General features: G+C 54.4%; 1 protein-coding gene across 2 annotated transcripts in view; it reads left to right on the forward strand.

The window, feature by feature from the left end:
• The window catches only part of LOC116942001 (sodium- and chloride-dependent glycine transporter 1-like), a 35,882-nt gene extending 19,727 nt beyond the window's left edge, over positions 1–16,155 (forward strand). For both annotated transcript variants that reach the window (XM_032953489.2, XM_076074978.1), the window contains 10 exons: positions 1–133; positions 566–700; positions 1,495–1,598; positions 2,555–2,795; positions 4,139–4,270; positions 8,211–8,310; positions 8,744–8,844; positions 10,043–10,213; positions 13,983–14,169; positions 14,690–16,155. In XM_032953489.2, the coding sequence (XP_032809380.1) occupies positions 1–133; positions 566–700; positions 1,495–1,598; positions 2,555–2,795; positions 4,139–4,270; positions 8,211–8,310; positions 8,744–8,844; positions 10,043–10,213; positions 13,983–14,150 (1,285 nt within the window). In that variant the 3' untranslated portion in view covers positions 14,151–14,169; positions 14,690–16,155. The remainder of the gene's footprint in view (positions 134–565; positions 701–1,494; positions 1,599–2,554; positions 2,796–4,138; positions 4,271–8,210; positions 8,311–8,743; positions 8,845–10,042; positions 10,214–13,982; positions 14,170–14,689) is intronic.
• The last annotated feature ends 6,850 nt before the right edge of the window (positions 16,156–23,005 follow it).

Raw genomic sequence — 23,005 nt, forward strand, 5'->3', positions numbered from 1 at the left:
CGACACCGTGTGGAACGCGTCCTACGGCTTCGCGACGCCCGGCGGCACCAACGCGAAGCTCGCCGGCTGCCTCCTCCTCGTGTGGCTCTGCACCTTCGCCGCCATCGCCGGAGGCATCCACGTCCTGGGCAAGGTCAGAGGTCGCTCCGCGCGCGTTCAGACGCTTGGGAATCAGAATCTTTATTGAGACTGGAGGAGGCGGGAGGAGGAATCCGATGGAGCGAAGAAGCTTGCTTTTCACGGACGTCCGGTCGGGGCGTGGGACGGGGTGGGTGGGTGGGTGGGGGGTGCTGTCAGCGGGTTACATCAACAAACAATACAAACAGAGCAGGATGAGCAAAAAGTAGGCAAGTCGCTAAAAACAAAAAGATGTAAAGCACTTGAAGTCGACATTTCACGCACGCACATGAGCTCCTGTCGATTCGTCAGCACCCGACGCCAGCTCGCTGCTAAAGCTCGGCGATCGAAAAGTCGCGAGTTTAAATCGCGGTCGAGGTGAGCTCCCAACCGGAGTGATGGTGCTGCCCCCCCCCCCTGCCCCCCCTCCCTCCCCCGACGGTCGCAGGTGAAGTACGTGACGTCCACGGTGCCCCACCTCCTCTTCCTGGCTCTCATTCTGGGCATGGGCCTGCAGGATGGCGCTCTGCTCGGCATCGAGGAGTTCCTCGCGCCCGACGTCAGCGTCTTCGCGTACTACGACGTGAGGCTCAGGCGCATGCACGTGATCACGCGCGCGTGCTCACGCGCGCGTGATCACGGCACACGAGGCGGTGGGTGGCCAGCACCGTGCCCCACCGCGATGTTTACGCGCCGCACCGGGTAATCATTTGATGCCGGGTCAACCTCTGGGAGGCCCAGGACCAGTTCAGATAATCATCACTGGTGTTGGTCACGAGCGGAAATGGAACTTTTGCCGCCAGGTTCGTAGTGCAGGGCGCTAACCACCGTGCCACCATTTTCCATACACACACACAACAACAACAGCTACTAAGTGGCGATAACATCACCGCAGCATTTGTGCCACGCTAGGTACGTTCTGAGGTCATTTTAAGTGCGGAAGGTTCGCTGGCACGAGGTCACGAGACAAGACCCAGGTGTTACAGATTGACCGACTGAGATGACTTGCACCACCTCTGCTGCCCGCTGTGTCAAGTCACTCACTCACTCTGACAGAGAGAGGAACACGTGGGTTGCAGAACGCACGCAGGTTGATCACGTCACACTCACTGTTGAGAAGGGTCAGGGGGCTTGGGCCGGACACGCCATGGCCAGAAGGGACGGCGATCGAGACTGATGACGGAGCGGCAGCCGGGGAACGGAACGCGTCTGAGAGGACGTCCGCCTGGGAGACGGAGCGAAAAGTTCAGCCCATGTGACGAGCTCAACGGATCGTCGCGTCGCGAGACGGCGGCTCGGGGCGAGGTCTTCATCCAGCAGTGGATTTGACGACGACGATGGCGTTGTAATCGATTGCGGTCTCCCGTGCTGTGTCAGCTGTGGACGGTGGCAGGGCGAGAGGCCCTACACTCCGTGGGCATCTCCTGGGGCGTGCACATCACCATGGGCTCCTTCAATCACTACAACACCAACTTCTACAGGTGTGGCCTGCCCCGCGCGCGCCCTACCTCCTCGCTCCCCACGCGCGTGCTCATCCCACCCAGCCAAGGCTGGGCGTAGTGGCGGGTTGTGGCACATCGGAGGCCTCGGCCGGTTAACGGTGCCGAAGATCAAACGCAGCCGGACGGGTCGTTGGCTTAGTCGTCCATGAGGTGGCTAGGAGATGTTAACTACCTCGCCTGGTATACAGGAGGTCGTGGGTTCCATCCAGACCCTGACGATGCCTGCTGTATAAATTGAGTCTGCGTCTCTCTCTCTCTCATCATCATCACGGTGGCTATGAGATGTTAACTACCTCGCCTGGTATACGGGAGGTCGTGGGATCGATCCCAACCCTGACGATGCCTGCTGCTGTATATTTGGAGTTTGCGTCTTTCTCTGTCATCATCATCATCACAGTGGCTAGGAGATGTTGACTACCTCGCCTGGTATACAGGAGGTCGTGGGTTCGATGCAGACCCTGACGATGCCTGCTGTATATTTGTAGTTTGCGTGGATGTGTACATTTTTCTCCCTCCACATTTAGAATGAACATCACGCGTTTAGAGTATTTGGCTGCCGCTATAATATTTCCACGTGGTGATGATAAACCAAACTGCATTTGACGCTTTCGTGACTGCAGGAATTACTCTTTGTTTTTTTCCGGTAAAGTCACGTAGAAATAAGAAATAATAATAAAATTAAACCACTTCGTTGAGCTATCATTTGTCATCGCCAGGTCACTTCTGAAATAGAGAAAAATAGCTCAGTGGGCCTTACCTGCTAAAATAACAACAAAGATTTAAGTTTTATTAAATAAACAGTTTAGTTTAGGTTAGGCTCCGCGTTGATGATGAGAGCCGCTCGTCACACCGCCGACGTGCCGAACCAGAGGGGGGGGGGGGGTCTGAACGTCCGACGTCGTCTGCGATTCACCGTCGATTTTCCCGCGCCGCAGGGACTCGATCCTGGTGCTGCTGGCCAACATGGTAAGCAGCCTCGCGCCGGGCATGGTGCTGTCGGCGGGGCTGGGCTTGCTGGCGTCGCGCTGGTCCCTGGAGGTGTCGGAGCTGGCGCGCAGCAGCGGTTCGGAGATCCTCTTCGTCACATTCCCCGCGGCCACGGCACTCATGCCGGCGTCGCAGGTTTGGGCCGCCCTCTTCTACCTGGCGCTCTTCCTGCAGGGCATCTCCACACAGGTGGGGCCTGCGCCCGCCACAGCGTCCCGCCGCAGCGTCCCACCACAGCGTCCCACCGCAGCGTCCCACCACAGCGTCCCACCACAGCGTCAGCCACAGCGTCAGCCACAGCGTCAGCCGCAAGTGTCAGCCGCAAGCGTCCCACCACAGCATCCCACCACAGCATCCCACCGCAGCGTCAGCCGAAGCGTCAGCCGCAAGCGCCGGACGGCTTGCGTTCGCACGCAAAAAATCCATCAGCAGCATCGTTCTTCAGAAGAGTCGGCCGCCGCCCGTCGCCGCAGAGGATGGCTCGCGGCTCGAAACCTGGCAGGCTGCCCTGGTTAATGCGGCGGGCGCATCAGCCGTTAGAGATGCGCTTCGCGGCGCGCATTCGAGATCCCCGCGACGGCGCTCGCAAAGACCACGCCGTTTGGGGTGCCCGCGTCAAGGGGCCAACTTTTGCCAAAAATCTAAACATGGCGCCGCACACGACTCAGTTGGGATTATACTCCTCGGCGGTGGAAATCTTCGCCCCCCGCCCCCCCGAATGGCGGACGAATGCCGGCTTGCAGGACAGCTCCCACTGAGGGTGCCCTTTCCGATTTTGTTGAGATGAGATGTAAAGCTCTCCGAGCAGTTGGTCTAATGGGTGGACTCGTCTCCGCCATAGGAACGTGGAAGTACCACTGCCGGCTCGCGGGTATAAATGAACAGGAAATAAGCGACACCTCAGTTGATCAGGAAATCACTTCGGGGTTTTTTTTTCGTTTGGGCACACACACGGCGTTCAGGGATACGTGTACACACGTTACGTGTACACGTAACGTGTGTACACGTAATGTGTACGTACACGTTACGTGTACACATACGTTACGTGTACACACACGTTACGTGTGTGTGTACACACACGTTACGTGTACACACACGTTACATGTACACACGGTGTTACGTGTGTACACACAACGTTACGTGCTCGCGCACGTTATGTGTACACACACGTTACATGTACACACGGCGTTACGTGTACACACGGCGTTAAGTGTGTACACACAACGTTACGTGTACACACACGTTACGTGTACACACGGCGTTACGTGTACACACGGCGTTAAGTGTGTACACACAACGTTACGTGTACACACGGCGTTAAGTGTGTACACACAACGTTACGTGTACACACACGTTACATGTACACACGGCGTTACGTGTACACACGGCGTTACATGTGTACACACAACGTTACGTGCTCGCGCACGTTATGTGTACACACACGTTATGTGTACACACGTTATGTGTACGCGCAGGGTACACATAACGTGCGTTGCGTTGCCCCTCTAACGCGGCCGTTTCTCGCCCCGCAGTTCTGCCTCGGGCTCACGCTGGCGACGGCCATCTTTGACAAGTACCAGGGCCTGGCCCGGCTCCGCACGGTGCTGGTGGTCGCCCTCTTGACGTTCGCCGGCTTCCTCCTGAGCCTCCTCCTCGTCACCCGGGTGGGCACCGCGCGGGGCCGGGAGGTCGCGCGCCTGGGCGATGCCGCGCCGCGCCACGCCGTGTCCCGTTACTCCCGCGGCGATTGGGCGCCACGGTGGCGGGGGGATGTTAACATCCTCGGCTGGTGACACGGGAGGTCGCGGGATCGATCCCGACCCTGACGCCCCCGCGTTTTGAATGAACGCCAACGCGCATCGGAGTCGTTGGCGACTGCTCTACATTTCCACGCCGAGTGACGATGAGCCGCTTTGTTTTTCGAGCTGTCATTTGCGAGAGCCAGGGGGTCGCTTCTGTAAAAAGGGCTACGTAGCTCAGTGGGGCCTTACCTGGTCAAATACAAATAGTTGATAGTTCGTTAGCAATGAAGCTCGTGGGCGAAAGAGGCGACTTCTCCCCCCCCACCCCCCCGGCCGCGTGTGTGCGTGTGTGTATGTGCGTGCGTGTGCGTGTATGTGTATGTGCGTGTGTGTGCGTGTATGTGCGTGCATGTGCGTGTGTGTGCGCTTATGTGCATGTGTGTATGTGTGTGCGTGTATGTGCGTGCGTGTATGTGCGTGTGTGTATGTGCGTGTATGTGCGTGTGTTTATGTGTGTGCGTGTATGTGCGTGCGTGTGCGTGTATGTGCGTGTGTTTATGTGTGTGCGTGTATGTGCGTGCGTGTGCGTGTATGTGCGTGTGTTTATGTGTGTGCGTGTATGTGCGTGTGCGTGCGTGTATGTGCGTGTGTGCGTGCGTGTGCGTGCGTGTGTATGTGTGCGTGCGTGTGTGTATGTGTGCGTGTGTGTGTGTATGTGTGTGTGCGTGTGTGTGCGTGTATGTGCGTGTGTGTGCGTGTATGTGCGTGTGTGTGCGTGTGTTTATGTGTGTGTGCGTGCGTGTGTGTGTGTATGTGCGTGTGTGTGCGTGTATGTGCGTGTGTGTGCGTGTATGTGCGTGTGTGTGCGTGTGTTTATGTGCGTGTGTGTGCGTGTGCGTGCGTGTATGTGCGTGTGTTTATGTGTGTGCGTGTATGTGTGTGTGTGTGCGTCAGAATCCCACGTCAGAGAATGAGGAGGCTTACCGCAGCCTTCGCTCTGAGGTTCGGAGAGCCGTGAGGCGCTGCAAGGATGGGTGGTGGTCGCGGGTTGCTGAGGAGATGGAGTCTGCCTCAGTGGCCCGTGATCACAAATCTCTATTTAGCTCCATCAAAAAAGTAACCTGCAGCGCCACACCTATTACCATCATTAGGGGAAAAAACGGTGATCCAATTTCCAACCCCCAGGAACAGGTTCGCAGATTTGCTGAGCATTTCTGTGAGGTCCTGGGGGAGGGAAAATCCCTCAGCCAGGAAAACATCGTGGCACAAAGTGAGGATGACCCTGCTGAGGCTGCGGTGCCTCAAATATTGGATGAAGTCACCCCCTGTGAGTGGCTGGCTGAGGTGCCATCTGCTGAGGAAGTATTGAAGGCGATCCGGAGTCTGAGACCAGGAAAGGCAGCGGGCAGAGATGATCTCCCAAGCGAAATGCTGAGGGAGGGTGGCGTTTGTGCACAGACTGCCCTATATGACATCATAACAACAGTCTGGACCACTGGACGGGTTCCGCAGGATTGGAAGGATGCCCTGGTGGTCCCCCTTTTTAAGAAGGGGGACCGCACAGACTGTAACAACTACAGGGGCATCTCACTCCTCAGTGTGCCGGGAAAGGTCCTGGCAAGGATTATTCAGCATCGCCTTGCCAGGCACGCTGAGGAGAGGCTTGCGGAGCCCCAATGCGGTTTCAGGAAAGGGCGGTCCTGCACAGATGCCATATTTTCTGTCCGTCTGCTACAGCAGAGGTGTAGGGAATTCCAACAAGACCTACATCTCTGCTTTATTGACCTGGTCAAGGCCTATGATACCATCAGTAGGCCTGGGCTCTGGGTCGTTCTTCGTGCTTTTGGAGTACCTGACCCTCTGCTCACGATCATTAAGGACCTTCATGATGGTGAGCGGGCCCGGGTAAAACTACGTGGCCGGGAGTCAGAGCCATTCCCTGTACACCTTGGGGTGCGACAGGGATGTCCTCTGGCTCCCACATTATTTAACATCTATTTTGACCACGTAGTTCGTGAAGCCTTCAATAGCTGTACCGGGGGAATCTCCATATGGTACAGATATAATGGGAGGCTAATCGATGCCCGGGTGCGGTCAAGGGATGGCTCCCTATTGCTCAACCACGTTATGTATGCTGATGATTTGGTAATAGCTGCTCAGTCAGAGGAGGAGTTGGAGAAGCTGCTGCTGAGACTGGAGCGTGCCACTAAGAGGTGGGGCCTTACCATCAGCCCCACCAAAACTAAGCACCTGCCTGGGTATTTTGTACCATCGGACACTCCACCCACACAACTCCCAATCGGTGATGGGGCGGTTGTGGAGAGAGTGGAGAGTTTCCCATACCTGGGCAGTGTGCTTATGACTGGCTCCAGTTTAACAGCAGAGGTCTCACTCCGAATCAGTCGAGCGGCAATATCTTTTCATCGGTTGCGTAACGCTGTGTGGAAGCTACCTGGTCTGTCGCTCCGCACTAAGCTTCAGGTCTTCTCGGCCACGGTCATTCCCTCCCTTCTCTACGCTTGCGAAACATGGACCCCCCTAATGGAACATCTTCGCCGGTTAGAAACATTTAGGCTGGCCTGCCTACGATCCATCCTGGGTTTAACCAGACTGGATTGTGTGAGGAGCTCACAAATCCTTGAAAGATCTGGGCAGGGTCCCATCGGTGAGCTCCTCCGGCAGGCAAGGCTGCGATGGCTGGGTCATGTAGCCCGCATGCCCAGCCACCGCATGCCGAAACAGCTTTTGTTTGGCCGGATTGAGGGGGCTAAGCGGGCGCGGCACGGGCTAGAGAAGAGATGGAGTGATGTGGTACAGGAGGACGTGGAGCTGAGTGGACTTGCCGATGACTGGTACCAGCGGTGTCAAGATCGGCCTCTGTGGAGGAGGCTCGTGAAGGATGCTACTGGGCAGTTGGAGGCAGTCGCCCTCCAACAACAACGGAGGGCGGAGGAGCGACGCTCACAACCGCGAGCGGAGCGCCGGGTGGCTAAAGCACAGCAGGTTGGCACAGTAGGGGGCACAGGTGGTGCATCAGCCAGTCATCTCAGTCAGTCGACCCGTGGCACCTGGGTCTGCCCCGTGACCTCCTGCCAGCGGGCGTTTGACACTTCACGTGGCCTCAGGGTGCACATAGCCTGGCACAAGCGTCGTGGTGACGTCACCGCCACTTAGTGGCGAATGGCGGTTGTTGTTGTTGTTGTTGTTGTGTGTGCGTGTGTGTGTGTGTGCGTGTATGTGCGTGTATGAAAGCCCCACAACGAAGCGGCTGTCGGGGCGGCGGTGTTTGTCGCTACGCTGCTACCGCCGCCGCTCCACGCGGCCGCTTGTAATCCAGCGCTCTGGAGGCGGCGGGGGGGGGGGTTGATGGATCGCCGCACGAACGTCGTGGAACTCCCGTCCCGTGGGCGTCGAGGAGGAGCCCCCGTAACCCTGTCGATGAATCCACTTAAACTTGCAATCGACTGCTTTTGTCGCGCTCGAGGGCCCGGTGCCCGTTGTTTAAACGATGGCCGCCTCCCGAAGGCGGTAAACCAGCAGCGAAGTCACGCCGGGCGCCCCTTTTGATGATGCCGGTGGTGCCATCGAGCCTCGCCCGTCGCCTTCCTGTGCGGTGGCACGCGTGTGGGAGCAGAGGTCGAGACTTCTGCGGTCTGAGATGTTTTCGATCGGTTTCCGATATTGGAGCCGAGAGTCGGTCGAGACGTCCGTTCCTTAGCTAGTCCACTTTATCCCGCTCTACGTTGAACCCAGGGTAATCCATTCCTGAGATCGTCTGATATCCCAGCTCGACGTGAAGCCCACCTGCTGGTTGCGTGTTCGCGACGGGGATGGTGACGCGCGGTTGTCTGGAATCTCGCAGGGCGGACTGCAGTGGATCGTCTTCCTGGACTACTACACGCTGCTCGTGTCCGTGCCGTTCCAGGCGGCCGTGCTGTGGGTGGGCCTGCTGCTCATCTACGGTACTCCTGCTAAACGATAACGATGATGAGGCCAGCTTGTAAAGCGCCGTCGCCGCACACGTAGAGACCCACAGACGAGCGGGAAGGCAGCGGCGGCAGCCAGATCGCGCTGAATTCACCACCACCACCAACACCACCACCGCCCTTACCCCAAGCTCTGTAATCCTCTATATATGAACGTGTTATCAGCCAATGTATGGGCGTTTCCACGCGGGAGGAAAGCTGAGCACCCGGAGAACGCACGTGTGCGAGGGAGCAACGCTGTAGCCCAAGCAAACGGAACAGATTTAAACAACATTGTTACTCTACTGCCTTATCCAAACTCACTCACATACTCCCACACATCCATACCCCCCCCCCACGACCCACAGGGCGTGGGGAGCCCCTTATCCAGCAGTGGAGTGACACTGGGTTTGTGTGTGCGCGTGTGCAGGGTACTCGTCGTTCTGTCGAGATGTGCGTGCGATGCTGAACAGGGACGTGCCGTGGTTTTTCAAAATCTGCCTCTTGTCTGTGACCCCGCTGCTTATTCTGGTACGTCCAGACCACATGGTCAGTGAAGTGTGCAACCATACGTGAGTGAGCGAGCGGCTGAGCAAGTGTGTAGGTGTATTAGTGGGTGGGAGGATTGGTGGGTGAGTGATTGAGTGGGTGGGTGAGAGGGTGAGTGGGAGGGTGGGTGGCCGAGTGGGTGCTCGGGTGGGTAGGCGGATGAGTGGGCGAGTGGCTGAGCGAGTGTGTAGGTGTATTAGTGGGTGGGAGGATTGGTGGGTGAGTGATTGAGTGGGTGGGTGAGAGGGTGAGTGGGAGGGTGGGTGGCCGAGTGGGTGCTTGGGTGGGTAGGCGGATGAGTGGGTGGGTGGATGGGTGAGTGTATAGGTGGATGAGTGGGTGGGAGGATTGGTGGGTGAGTGATTGAGTGGGTGGGTGAGAGGGTGAGTGGGAGGGTGGGTTGCCGAGTGGGTGCTTGGGTGGGTAGGCGGATGAGTGGTTGGGTGGATGGGTGAGTGTATAGGTGGATGAGTGGGTGGGAGGATTCGTGGGTGAGTGATTGAGTGGGTGGGTGAGAGGGTGAGTGGGAGGGTGGGTGACCGAGTGGGTGCTTGGGTGGGTAGGCGGATGAGTGGGTGGGTGGATGGGTGAGTGTATAGGTGGATGAGTGGGTGGGAGGATTTGTGGGTGAGTGATTGAGTGGGTGGGTGAGAGGGTGAGTGGGAGGGTGGGTGGCCGAGTGGGTGCTCGGGTGGGTAGGCGGATGAGTGGGTGGGCGGATGGGTGAGTGTATAGGTGGATGAGTGGGTGGGAGGATTCGTGGGTGAGTGATTGAGTGGGTGGGTGAGAGGGTGAGTGGGAGGGTGGGTGGCCGAGTGGGTGCTCGGGTGGGTAGGCGGATGAGTGGGTGGGCGGATGGGTGAGTGTGTAGGTGGATGAGTGGGCGGGAGGATTCGTGGGTGAGTGATTGAGTGGGTGGGTGAGAGGGTGAGTGGGAGGGTGGGTGGCCGAGTGGGTGCTCGGGTGGGTAGGCGGATGAGTGGGTGGGCGGATGGGTGAGTGTGTAGGTGGATGAGTGGGCGGGCGAGTGGGAGGGAGGGAGGGAGGATGGGTCGGCGAGTGGGTAAGTGAGAGGGTGAGTGAGTGAGTAGATGGGACGGTCAGGTGACGCGTAGCGCTGGCGGCCCTGCGTCGTGCGTTCCCTCACCCGCTACCTCGTCGGTCTCGCCACCGTGCGCAGTTCGTGCTGGGGGACACGCTCGTCACGTTGCGGCTCCTCCACCACATGGAGCCGGGCTTCCCTGCGTGGGCCGACGTCCTGGGTGTCCCGCTGGCGTTCCTCGCCCCCGCCTGCGTCCTGGCCTACGCCGTCTACGCGCTCGTCTTCAAGCACTCGGGCTCGCTGCGGGCGGTGAGGCGCCGCGCACCCAGCTCTCACCCGTTGTTGTTGTTGTCGTTGTTGTTGTCGTTGTTGTTGATGTCTTGGTTGTTGTTGTCGTCGTTACAAATCGTTACTCGGTGTTTTTTTCGGGTCGGATCGGTGTGGGCTTAATGTGGCTGTGAATGATTTCCCTTGGAGCAGTTGGTCCTTAGCCTTGACTGCAGCCCTTTGGTTCTCAGAACGGGCATCCCGCACCCCCACCCAGGTTAAGAGCCACAGCTTTAGAGGAGTCTGCAGCAAGCACTCGATGGCGAAGGCCGTGCGCTACGGACGCACGAGCGTTGAACTTCGTTCACACCGTACGTCGCCAGCCGTGCTCATCGGAGAGCTCCGAGGTCTCCACCACCAGAAACGGACAAACGTTTCGGTGTCGGAATCAGAATCAGCAGGAGGAATCCGGTGAGCTGTAAAGCTCTTTCTTTCACAGATGTCCATTCGGGGGTGGCTAAGAATGTTACGACACCAAACAGTACAAAAACACGACGCGAACGGAAATTGGAGGAGAGGTGAACGGATCACCTAGAAATAAATACAAATAAAGCTCACTTGTGCTTTTTTATCTTACCAGCTAAAGCCCACTTGAGGTTTTAACTTGTGCTTCTTCACGAGCAACCTGGCCATCGCAGAAGTGGGAACCGTTGCGCCAAACGTCGGCCCGACGTTCCGCGCTTTAATCGGAATGCTGCAGCGCTGAGCGGAATTTCACGATCGAAACGCGACAAGTCAGCTGGGGTCACAAGCGGACGTCGCCGCGACCGGATCGATGCGAAAACTAAAATCAATTGGCACGTTCGCTCACCGCAAAGCGGTAGCGATTTTATCTACCCCGCAGGGAGGGAGGGAGGGATGATGGTAACAATAGTCATCTCCATATATATATAAAAAAGTCAAAGTTGTGAATGTGTGTGTCTGTTCAAAATGTTTAGCGTACTTCCCGACATGCAACAAACTTGAACTTTGCCATGTGGGAACTTTCCAGACTGTACACCATGCAAACATTATACAAATACACTTTTTTTTTAGGGGGGTGGGAGCTCAATAATGCATATTTATTTTACACGGCAAGTGAAGCTGTGACGTCACGTCTGTCACGTGACCCTCGCACGTGGAAGCGTAACGCATTGTAGCGTAGCGGTTAGCGCTACACCGCGCTACGAACCCGGCGACCCAAGTTCGATTCCCGCTCATGGCCATCACCGGTGACGATTATTTTAACCGGGCCTCCCCTAGGTCGACTCAGCCTCAAACGAGTAACTGCTCTGCTGTGTGAACATCGCTACTGGGGAGACAAAGGCGGCCGGGCGTGGTGAATCCAAGTCCCCGGGCGAAGCCGGGTAGTAAGGCTAGTTATAATATAAATGACAATTTGTGCCGTCAATGGCAAGCCGTTGTACAAGGGGGCTGAACAAACACGTCCCAACGTCACTCGCGGCTACCAGCGACGCGAGGTTTGAGCCAACCGCTCACTGGGCCTCCCCTAGGTCGACTCAGACTTAAATGAGCACGTACCTGCTTTGCGGGGTGCAAAACGTCAGCATTGGGGGGAGGACATTTGTTGCCGGGCGTGTGCCGTGCAGGCGTTCGTACGACGGCACTTGGCCCAGCAGCCTGGCTAAAGGCCAAACGGGGGACCTTTATCTTTGTGCTGCTTGTGTCTCCCACGTGACTTCACGGCATGGAATGCTGCATTCAAGCACGGGCGCTTGCTCGCTCTGTCGCCATTCTTGTTGAATGAGCACACATAGGCACGCTCGCTCGCTCGCTCACCATTGTAAGTGACAGACCTGTGATATGCCTTGATGATATATAATGGAATGCTTTCAGATACCCAACAGGTCTCATTGTTCATTTAAAACGTCGGCTTTCTTCCCCGTAGCCCTTACAACAAGGAACATTTTTTTTTCCCTTCCGATTAGGACACCCGGAATTCAATGAGAATGGTGGTGGTGGTGTTGTTGTGATAGATATCGTCAATAGCTCTACCGGAGGAATTTCTATCTGGTACAGATATAATGGGAGGATGATCGATGCCCGGGTGCGGTCAAGGGATGGCTCCCTATTGGCCAACCACGTTATGTATGCCGATGATCTGGTAATTGCTCTTCACTCAGAGGAGGAGTTGGAGGCGCTGCTGCTGAACCTGGAGCTTGCCACCAAGAGGTGGGGCCTTACCATCAGCCCCACCAAAACTAAGCACCTGCCTGGGTATTTTGTTCCATCGGACACTCCACCCCCACAACTCCCAATTGGTGATGGGGCAGTTGTGGAGAGAGTGGAGAGTTTCCCATACCTGGGCAGTGTGCTTATGACCGGCTCCAGTTTAACAACAGAGGTCTCACTCCGAATCAGTCGAGCGGCAATATCTTTTCATCGGTTGCGTAACGCTGTGTGGAAGCTACCTAGTCTGTCGCTCCGCACAAAGCTTCAGGTCTTCTCGGCCACTGTCATTCCCTCCCTTCTCTACGCTTGCGAAACGTGGACCCCCCTAATGGAACATCTTCGCCGATTAGAAACATTTAGACTGGCCTGCCTACGATCCATCCTGGGTTTAACCAGGCTGGATTGTGTGAGGATCTCACAAATCCTTGAAAGATGTGGACAAAGTCCCATCGGTGAGCTCCTCCGGCAGGCAAGGCTGCGTTGACTGGTCCATGTCAGTCGACCCGTGCAGCTGGGTGTGCCCCGTGACCTCCTGCCGGCGAGCGTTCGACACTCCACGTGGCCTCAAGGTGCACCTAGCCTGGCACAAGCGTCGTAGTGACATCACCGCCACTTAGTGGCGAATGGCGGTTGTTGTTGTTGATGTCAAGTAGCCACAGATTGGTGCTGCATGGCACAGTCGGAAGAGGGCGGGGGGAGGGGAGGGGGGGGGTTGACTCAGCCCATCATCCTTCTGGGGTCGATAAACTTAGCACCACTTTGCGCGGAAGTCACCAGCGGTTGTCCTCTGGATAAGCTTGACCCCGTCATGTGTGGACTTTCCACCACCGTCTTGGGGACCGATTCACAATTGGCGTTTGTTTCGGGTGAGATCACTGTGTAGGGAATAATAAACCCGTCCACCATCCAAAGGCAGCCAATCAGGTTTGTCACGTCATGGGCAAATTCGCACGATTTGATTCGGGTTGCATCGGCGAACCGGCGAAATATCTGAGAGCTCGCAAAACGTTGGCAACTTTGTCCCGACGTTTCGGTGGCGATTACGACCAGCATCATCAGCAGCATCACCGTCTCTCTTCGCGTGAACGACGCCTCGCCATCTGGGTTCTCGAGTAGGTGCCGTGACGTCACAAGGGCAGCCGCGCACGTGACCCGTTTAGTAATGAGAGTCGATTGCCGCTTGCTGATTGGCAGGGTGGATTGGTGCAGCGAGGCGACTGTTTGTTGATTGGTATAAATGAGGCTTTCCTCAATTATGCTGAGGTGTACGTTGCGATTTACGATGGTGCATTTTTAATGCTATTGTGATTTGCAGTTAAGTGCTGATTTGTGAATACAGTTAGTTAGAGCGGCACTTCCTGTGATGTCGCATTTACATCTTAAATAAGTAAATAAAAACCCGCGTCAATCCGAAATGTCACCATTAGGCCCGTTTATTGCATTTTTCTGCACTCAATCTGACCACTGGCAGCACAGCGGGTGCACAAATGTCCCCGTGCTTTGCCCTTGAGGGATCGCGCGTGGCGAATCGTCAACGGCGGTGGTCGATGACACGTGACTGACGGTTCTGCGATGACAGCGTCTCTGTGAAGCTACGGCTGCCAAGAGGATGCTGCCAAACCCATTTTCCACCGACGAAGTCGCCCACGTGGACACGCGCGAGACTGCCCACGTGGACACGCGCGAGACTGCCCACGTGGACACGCGCGAGACTGCCCACGTGGACACAGACGAGACAGAAGTCTGAGCGGCAGCTTCACCCGCACGTACGTACGCGGGCGTGTTTGTTTGTGGGGTGCTCGTTCAAAGCACTTGCCCCAAGAGTCTGTTAAGGCTATACGGGGAGATCTTTGTAAACACCTCGCGCCTAGCTCAAGGTGGTACGCTGCTAGCTATGGGGATCTATGCGAGTCGGTGGGTCTCGACGTGAATGCAAGAGCAGCTGGTGGTGTACCGCTATGACATACCTGGGAGGCCGTGTGTCGACTGAGGAGACACCAGCAGCAATTCGTCACGATGCATGCTGAGCTTCCCTCGCGCCGTACCGTAGCCAACCGCGCTAATCGCCGCGGCGTCTGCGCCAGGCTAGGTGCACTTTGAGGCTGTCACGTGAATTTGTGAACGGCCCGCTGGCGGGTTCGCGGGGACAGACCCGGGGTGCCGTGGGTTGTTGCCTCGCTGAGATGATGCCAACCTCAAAAGCCTACGCATCAGGTGATGTACGGCTTGCGTGTCAGCGTGTTCAGACATCACGGAACGATTCCTCCGTGTGGCCCCACCATACAGAGTTCCTGATGGTGCCCATGGGAGTGTGAGGTTGAGAAGAGAGTGCTGCTGGTGCTGCTGGTGCTGCTGGTGCTGCTGGTGCTGCTGGTGCTGGCTGGGTCGTGGCGCCTGCAGGTGGAGCCCACTGGTGCCGAGTCCTGGGGGGTTCAGGGCGTTCCGAGACTCTTCCTCGACTCGAAAAGATGAAGAAGATGATGATGAGAAAGGATCTGGACAGTTCGGCAGTAATGAATACACAAATGTATAAATGTTGATTTTAAAGCTTTCCTGACTGCAGTAATTCATATTCTTGGCTCTTTCCGGTAAAGTCACGTTGATGGGAAACGTCGTGAGAATTTTTATTGTTTTTATATATATTTTATTATTTTATTGTTTCCCTTCAACGTGACTTTACCGAAAGAGCTAAGAATACACAAATGTACTTTTAAAACCATAGCCATTCAGACACACACACACACAAAAAGAACAATCCGTTTCTGCTGACGCAAAGGCTGAATGAAGTGGAACGCGCCAACGTCGGCGAGAATTCAGATCTTCCTCTCCGCAGATTTTCCACGTCGGGTTGTACATCGCACACCACAGCGGCACTCATTTGAATGCACCCCCATGTTTAGGTTGTTGTTGTTGTTTGTGCTTGTGTACCCACTGCACATGCAGCAGCAGCAGCAGCGGCAGTGTCACCAGATCATTAGCAGACAACGCGGTCACCTCTCAGGGTCCAGAGACGCGTCACGAACGGCGTCGCGTGAAGGGCAAACCTCTTTGGAATCTAAAGAGATTCACGTGAATCTTTGGTTCTTTCGGTAAATACTCTTTGGTTCTATTGGGTAAAGTCACGTAGGTGAAAATAAAAATAAAACATTTTCACCTACGTGACTTTACCCAATATAACCAAAGAGTATGGATCCTAGCAGTCCCGAAAGCTTTAAATCTTTCGGTAAAGTCACGTAGGTCCCACCTGATGACGATTTGCCCGTGTTCCGATCGAAACGGCGTCATCTATTATTTTTCTACCCACGTGACTTTACCGCAGAAACCAAAGAGTATGGATTCCTGCAGTGACGAAAACTTCAAATCAAGATTCACGACACGCATTTATGTATTTTTAAACGTGTATATTTTTTTTTAAATCGCATTATCCCTTGCAGCTTTTTGCTAACGATGAGTGGGGGTTTGGGTGGGTTAGGGGGGGGGCGTCATAAGGGGAAAGAAAACACTGCAGGTCTGGATCCTGATGGCACTTACGCTATCTTTGGTGCAATCCGAGTGAGAGATATCGCGTTTGGCAATGTTTCTCATTATTATACGAGCGCACTTTTGTACAACACTCGTTGAAGCGCGGTACTCTTAAACAACAGCGTAAAATATATATTTATGGATAGTTTTTTTTTACGAAAACGCGATTTGGTTACGTGACTCGTGTTTGTTGCGAAGTGAATTTGTCGATAAATGCGTCTTAAGTTTGATGACTTTGTGTGGACTTGCGCCAACATCATCGTCGTTACGACATTCCACGGGGATGGTTGTGTTGGGTTGGAGAACCGATGCAGTGAGGAGGACGTGTGTGTGTGTGGTGGTAGGACGTGTGTGTGTGGTGCTAGGACGTGTGTGTGTGTGGTGCTAGGACGTGTGTGTGTGTGTGGTGGTAGGACGTGTGTGTGTGTGGTGCTAGCACGTGTGTGTGTGGTGCTAGCACGTATGTGTGTGTGTGGTGCTAGGACGTGTGTGTGTGGTGCTAGCACGTGTGTGTGTGTGATGCGGGGAAGTGTGTGTGTGTGTGGTGCTAGGACGTGTGTGTGTGGTGCTAGCACGTGTGTGTGTGTGGTGCTAGCACGTGTGTGTGTGTGTGGTGCTAGCACGTGTGTGTGTGGGGACGTGTGTGTGTGGTGCTAGGACGTGTGCGTGTGGTGCTAGGACGTGTGTGTGTGGTGGTAGGACGTGTGTGTGTGGTGCTAGCACGTGTGTGTGTGTGTGGTGCTAGCACGTGTGTGTGTGGGGACGTGTGTGTGTGGTGCTAGGACGTGTGTGTGTGTGGTGGTAGGACGTGTGTGTGTGGTGCTAGCACGTGTGTGTGTGTGGTGCTAGCACGTGTGTGTGTGTGGTGCTAGCACGTGTGTGTGTGTGGTGCTAGCACGTGTGTATGTGTGGTGCTAGCACGTGTGTGTGTGGTGGTAGGATGTGCGTGTGTGGTGCTAGGACGTGTGTGTGTGTGGTGGTAGGATGTGTGTGTGGTGCTAGGACGTGTGTGTGTGTGGTGCTAGGACGTGTGTGTGTGATGCGAGGAAGTGTGTGTGTGTGATACTAGGACGTGTGTGTGTGGGGACGTGTGTGTGTGGTGCTAGCACGTGTGTGTGTGTGGTGCTAGCACGTGTGTGTGTGTGTGGTGCTAGCACGTGTGTGTGTGGTGCTAGTACGTGTGTGTGGTGCTAGCACGTGTGTGTGTGTGGTGCTAGCACGTGTGTGTGTGTGTGGTGCTAGCACGTGTGTGTGTGTGTGGTGCTAGCACGTGTGTGTGTGTGTGGTGCTAGCACGTGTGTGTGTCTGTGGTGCTAGCACGTGTGTGTGTGTGGTGCTAGGACGTGTGTGTGTGGTGCTAGGACGTGTGTGTGTGTGGTGCTAGTACGTGTGTGTGTGTGTGGTGCTAGGACGTGTGTGTGTGTGGTGCTAGGAGGTGTGTATGTGTGGTGCTAGGACGTGTGTGTGTGGTGGTAGGACGTGTGTGTGTGTGGTGGTAGGACGTGTGTGTGTGGTGCTAGCACGTGTGTGTGGTGCTAGGACGTGTGTGTGTGGTGCTAGGACGTGTGTGTGTGTGTGGTGCTAGCACGTGTGTGTGTGTGGTGCTAGGACGTGTGTGTGTGTGGTGCTAGGACGTGTGTGTGTGTGGTGCTAGGACGTGTGTGTGGGTGGTGCTAGCACGTGTGTGTGTGTGTGGTGCTAGGACGTGTGTGTGTGGTGCTGGGACGTGTGTGTGTGGTGCTAGGACGTGTGTGTGTGGTGGTAGGACGTGTGTGTGTGTGGTGCTAGCACGTGTGTGTGTGTGGTGCTGGGACGTGTGTGTGTGTGGTGCTAGGACGTGTGTGTGTGTGGTGCGACGTGATTTGATTTATTTTATTTTTCTACTTCCTACGTGACTTTACTGAAAGAACCAAAGAGTATGGATTCCTGCAGTCACGAAAGTTTCAAATCAAGATTGTAGTGTATAGTGTAGTGTAAAGTGTGTATGTAGTGTAGTGTATAGTGTAGTATGTAGTGTAGTGTATAATGTAGTATACTAGTACAGCACTAGTCTATAGTGTAGTATATAGTGTAGTATATAGTGTAGTGTAGTGTATAATGTAGTATACTAGTCCAGCATTAGTATGTAGTGTAGTGTATAGTGTAGTATAAAGTGTGTATAGTGTAGTGTATAGTGTAGTATACTAGTGCACTAGTATGTGGTGAAGTGTATAGTGTAGTATACTAGTACAGCACTAGTATGTAGTGTAGTGTATAGTGTAGTGTATAGTGTAGTGTATAGTGTAATGTCTAGTGTAGTGTATAGTGTAGTATACTAGTACAGCACTAGTATATAGTGTAGTTTATAGTGTAGTGTATAGTGTAGTGAATAGTGTAGTGTATAGTGTAGTGTATAGAGTAGTGTATAGTGTACTAGTACAGCATTAGTATGTAGTGTAGTATATAGTGTAGTGTATAGTGTAGTATATAGTGTAGTTTATAGTGTAGTGTAAAGTGTAGTGTATAGTGTAGTATACTAGTCCAGCACTACACCGGTGTGTTGTAGAGCCAAGCCACGACATTCTCAAACAGGCGATCCCTCTTCGCAAGGCATCATCACGTGGCGTGACAGGAGTCGACATTCGTGCTTGGACCGCCAACGCAGCTGCAGCTGCTGCTACTGCCAGCCATCGGCCTCCCAACCGGGCACGAGGTTCCTCACACTTCGTGAACAAACGAAGATCGTGCGCCCAATGTGGACGGTCACGTGAGTGAAACCGACGACACAACAACCCAGGGGTGGGGGGCTCCGTTTCACGACGGTGTTTAATAGCAGAAGCGCATCCGACGTGGGATGAAGGGGGGGAGGGAGGGTCACGTGGGGGGAAATGGTCACGTGAAGTTTCGACTCGTGCAGCCAGAGTCACGTTGTGACGTCAGACGGGGAGATTCAAACCGTGGCCGTGACTCAGGGGGCGTCCGTAAATGACGTCACGCACCTGGGGGGGGGGAGGGGTCAGACATTTGTGACGATGTGTGACGAGGAGGGGAGGGGGGGTTTAGAAATGTGACGTCACATCAAAATGCGCAACTTTAAATAAATATAGAATAAATAAATATAGAATCACCACTTTAGATACGCACTACAATGACAATAGTTTAAAGCGATTTGAAGCATGTTTTATTTTCAAAATGGAAATTTTGTTTTTTTGGGGGGGGGGGCAGAGCTTTGTGACGTCATATTTGAGGGGGGGTCTCAAAAATCGCGTGACGTCATTTATGGACGGCCCCATAGCTGTTGACAGCCCGCGTGCGGTCCGCGTGATTGCAGGCGCAAAAAGCGACGCGGTCCAACTCAGCTCACGACCTTGATCCATTCTCTTTGGTTCTTCGGCTTAAAGTCAGCGCGTGGTTAGGTAGCAGAAGACTAAAATAAACAGCGACAGATCACGTGACGTTTCGATCGCAACACGCGCCACCGTCATCAGGTGTGACACGGACCACAGCGAGACAAAACTGCTCAAAGTCAACAACTTCGGCAAGCTGTTGTTTAATTCTAGATTTTAAGCTTTCGTGACCAACCTGTCCGGAGGTCCCTTCACCTGATGAAGGCCACTTGTGTTGTGGTCGAAACGTCGTGATTTTTGTTATTTTTTTTACCTACGTGACTTTACCCAATAGAACCAAAGAGTAAGCTGTTGTTTCTTGCCGTCGTCGTCCCACCTGATGACGGTGGCGCGTGTTGCGATCGAAACGTCACGTGATCTATTTTTATTTTTTATACCCACCACGTGGCTTTACCGAGAGAACCAACGAGAACTCGACCGCAGAGTTGCATTTAATGCAGCGTCGTTCACGCGAACGGCATTCCATAACGCCGCTTATTCCGCTGTAATGTACCGGGGGAGGAGGAGGGGGGGTGGGATAGAGGTCACGTATTCGCAGTTTTGGGGGGGGGTGTTGCGGGTTCAGCTTTGTGTTAATGGCGATGTCGTTCGGTCCAAACAAAAAAAAACACAAAGCCGGTTGTTACATTCTGCGTGTGCGGCACGTCAGTTTTTTGAGAACAAATCTTGTTCAGCCGTGGGTGCAAAACGAGATGCCGGAGGCAACCCCGTGCTGAACGAGGGGGAGAACGCGCCAAAGATTCCCCGTGTAGCCTGAACAGACCTGGGGGTGGCGGTGGGGGGCACGTTTTTGCTCGCGAGCACCACCTATGAAGGTCGGCACGGCACAGGAGGCGGTGGGTAACCAACACCTCCCAAGGGACGATGTTTACTACGCATCGCACCAGGCACTCGTCTGAGAACGAAGCGACCTATAATTAGATAATCGAACTCGGTTCAGAGCCGGGTTCGTAGCGCTAACCGCTGCACCACCGCTCCCCACAAAGATAAAGATCGCCCGTATAGCCTTAACAGACTGTAGGGGCAAGTGCTGTTAGCGAGCAGCACCTTTGAAGGCCGGAACGGTACACGATGGGGTGGGTGGCCAGCACCACGCCCGACCGCCTTTGTCTCCCCAGTGGCGATGTTTACACACCGCACCAGGTACTCATTTGAGGCCGAGTCTACCTAGGGGAGGCCCGGGACCGGTTCAGATAATCGTCACTGGTGTTGGCCGTGAGCGGGAATCGAACCCGGGTGGCCAGGTTCATAGCGCAGCGTAGCGCTAACCGCTGCACCACCGCTCCCCACACGCACACACACACACCCGGCAGAACAGGAAGGCCCTAGTCGGGCATCGAACCTGGATGCTTCTTGCTGTGAGGCGCGCGTGTTGTTATCGCTGCGAGCGTTACAGAACGCCACAGCACCCTGCGTCAGCCCTACGGTGCTAATCTCAATGTCTCGTAAGTGCTCTTCACGTCCCAGATAGCTAGTCGCTCGCTACGCGCGTTGCAACATCGGCGTCTTAAAATATCGGGGTCCCTTGAGTCAGTTCTACTACGGCGTTTGACCATACTTCACCTCGCTGGTCAGCCAGTGCGGGGGTTGGGGAAGGGGAGGCTAAGGTGGTCCCTTAGGCCCCGTTCAGACGTTTCACTCCGCCAATGATGTTAGCCGTGACTGGGAGTCGAACTGGGCTGCGTCGGCTTCGTGGTCAAACCACCACGCCACCGCTCTTCCACGTTAAACACGAAAACAACATCTTGCTGGGATTCATTTTCTTGGGTTCCTTGGGAAAAGTCACGACAGAACATTTTTTTTTAAAACACGTCAATAAAAAAAAACTCCACGACGTTTAGATTATTTTTCATTATTTTTTGCATTATTTTCTAACCACGTGACTTTACCGAAAGAACCGACGGACATGAATCCCAGCAGTCACGAAAGTTAAGTTACAAAAAAATAAATCTTGTCGGGAGTTATGTTTTTTTTTTTAAAAACCCGCAGAACGACATCGAATTGTATTTAACGACCGAACGAGACCTAAATTTCGATTTAAAGCTTTCGTGACTGCAAGGATTCATCTTCTTTGGTTCTTTCGGTAAAGTCACCACGTAGAATGTGAATAAAATAATAAAATAACACAATAAAATTCTCACGACGTTTCGGCCACAACACAAGCGGCCTTCATCAGGTGAAGGGACGAGACTGTCTGGAGGACAGCGCTGGAGCGGTCTCGTCCCTTCACCTGATGAAGGCCGCTTGTGTTGTGGCCGAAACGTCGTGAGAATTGTATCGTGTTATTTTATTTCATCAATTTTTATTTATTTTATTCTCATTCTACGTGTTGGTGACTTTACCGAAAGAAACCAAACAAGACGAACGAGACTTGTCGGTGGGATTGCGTTCAGCCGAGCGCCTCTCCCCGCCCTGCCTGGACGCACTCGAAGAGGGTCGCGGACTTGCCACCATTGACTTTGCGCGCCCGCTTCGGATTCCACGCGGCAAGAGGCCGCGAGGCGCTGCCAAAGCAGGCGCAGCGCAGAGTCGCAGCGGCAGAGTACCAGCAACGCACGCTGCTGCTGCTGCTGTTGTTGTTGTGTTTGTTTATGCCAGGGATGGGGAACGTCAGGCCCGCGAAATCATTTGGGTCTCTGGCCCTGCCGAGGCAAACCCGCAGGTGGGACTCGAAATTCAATACATCTAGGAGAGCTAACCTGGAAAAGTAGTTTGCGAGTAGCAGCAACATCGTCAACAGCGGCTAACATCATCATCACACGCCTCGCCACACACACACAGTCACACACACACAGACACACACAGACACACACACACAGTCACACACACACACACAGTCACACAGTCACAAAGATCCCCCATATAGCCTTAACAGACTGTAGGGGCAAGTGCTGTTAGCGAGCACCTATGAAGGCCGGAACGGTACACGAGGGGGTGGGTGGCTGGAGCCAGTCATAAGCACACTGCCCAGGTATGGGAAACTCTCCACTCTCTCCACAACTGCCCCATCACCGATTGGGAGTTGTGGGGGTGGAGTGTCCGATGGTACAAAATACCCAGGCAGGTGCTTAGTTTTGGTGGGGCTGATGGTAAGGCCCCACCTCTTAGTGGCACGCTCCAGTCTCAGCAGCAGCGTCTCCAACTCCTCCTCTGAATGAGCAGCTATTACCAAATCATCAGCATACATAACGTGGTTGAGCAATAGGGAGCCATCCCTTGACCGCACCCGGGCATCGATCAGCCTCCCATTATATCTGTACCATATGGAGATTCCCCCGGTACAGCTATTGAAGCCTTCACGAACTACGTGGTCGAAATAGATGTTAAATAATGTGGGAGCCAGAGGACATCCCTGTTGCACCCCAAGGTGTACAGGGAATGGCTCTGACTCCCGGCCACGTAGTTTTACCCGGGCCCGCTCACCATCATGAAGGTCCTTAATGATCGTGAGCAGAGGGTCAGGTACTCCAAAAGCACGAAGAACAACCCAGAGCCCAGGCCTACTGATGGTATCATAGGCCTTGACCAGGTCAATAAAGCAGAGATGTAGGTCTTGTTGGAATTCCCTACACCTCTGCTGTAGCAGACGGACAGAAAATATGGCATCTGTGCAGGACCGCCCTTTCCTGAAACCGCATTGGGGCTCCGCAAGCCTCTCCTCAGCGTGCCTGGCAAGGCGATGCTGAATAATCCT

The sequence above is a fragment of the Petromyzon marinus genome, chromosome 1 (assembly GCF_048934315.1).
Source record: "Petromyzon marinus isolate PM22_M1 ecotype Great Lakes invasive population chromosome 1, UKy_Petmar_22M1.pri1.0, whole genome shotgun sequence".
NCBI classification, from domain to species: Eukaryota; Metazoa; Chordata; class Hyperoartia; order Petromyzontiformes; family Petromyzontidae; genus Petromyzon; species Petromyzon marinus.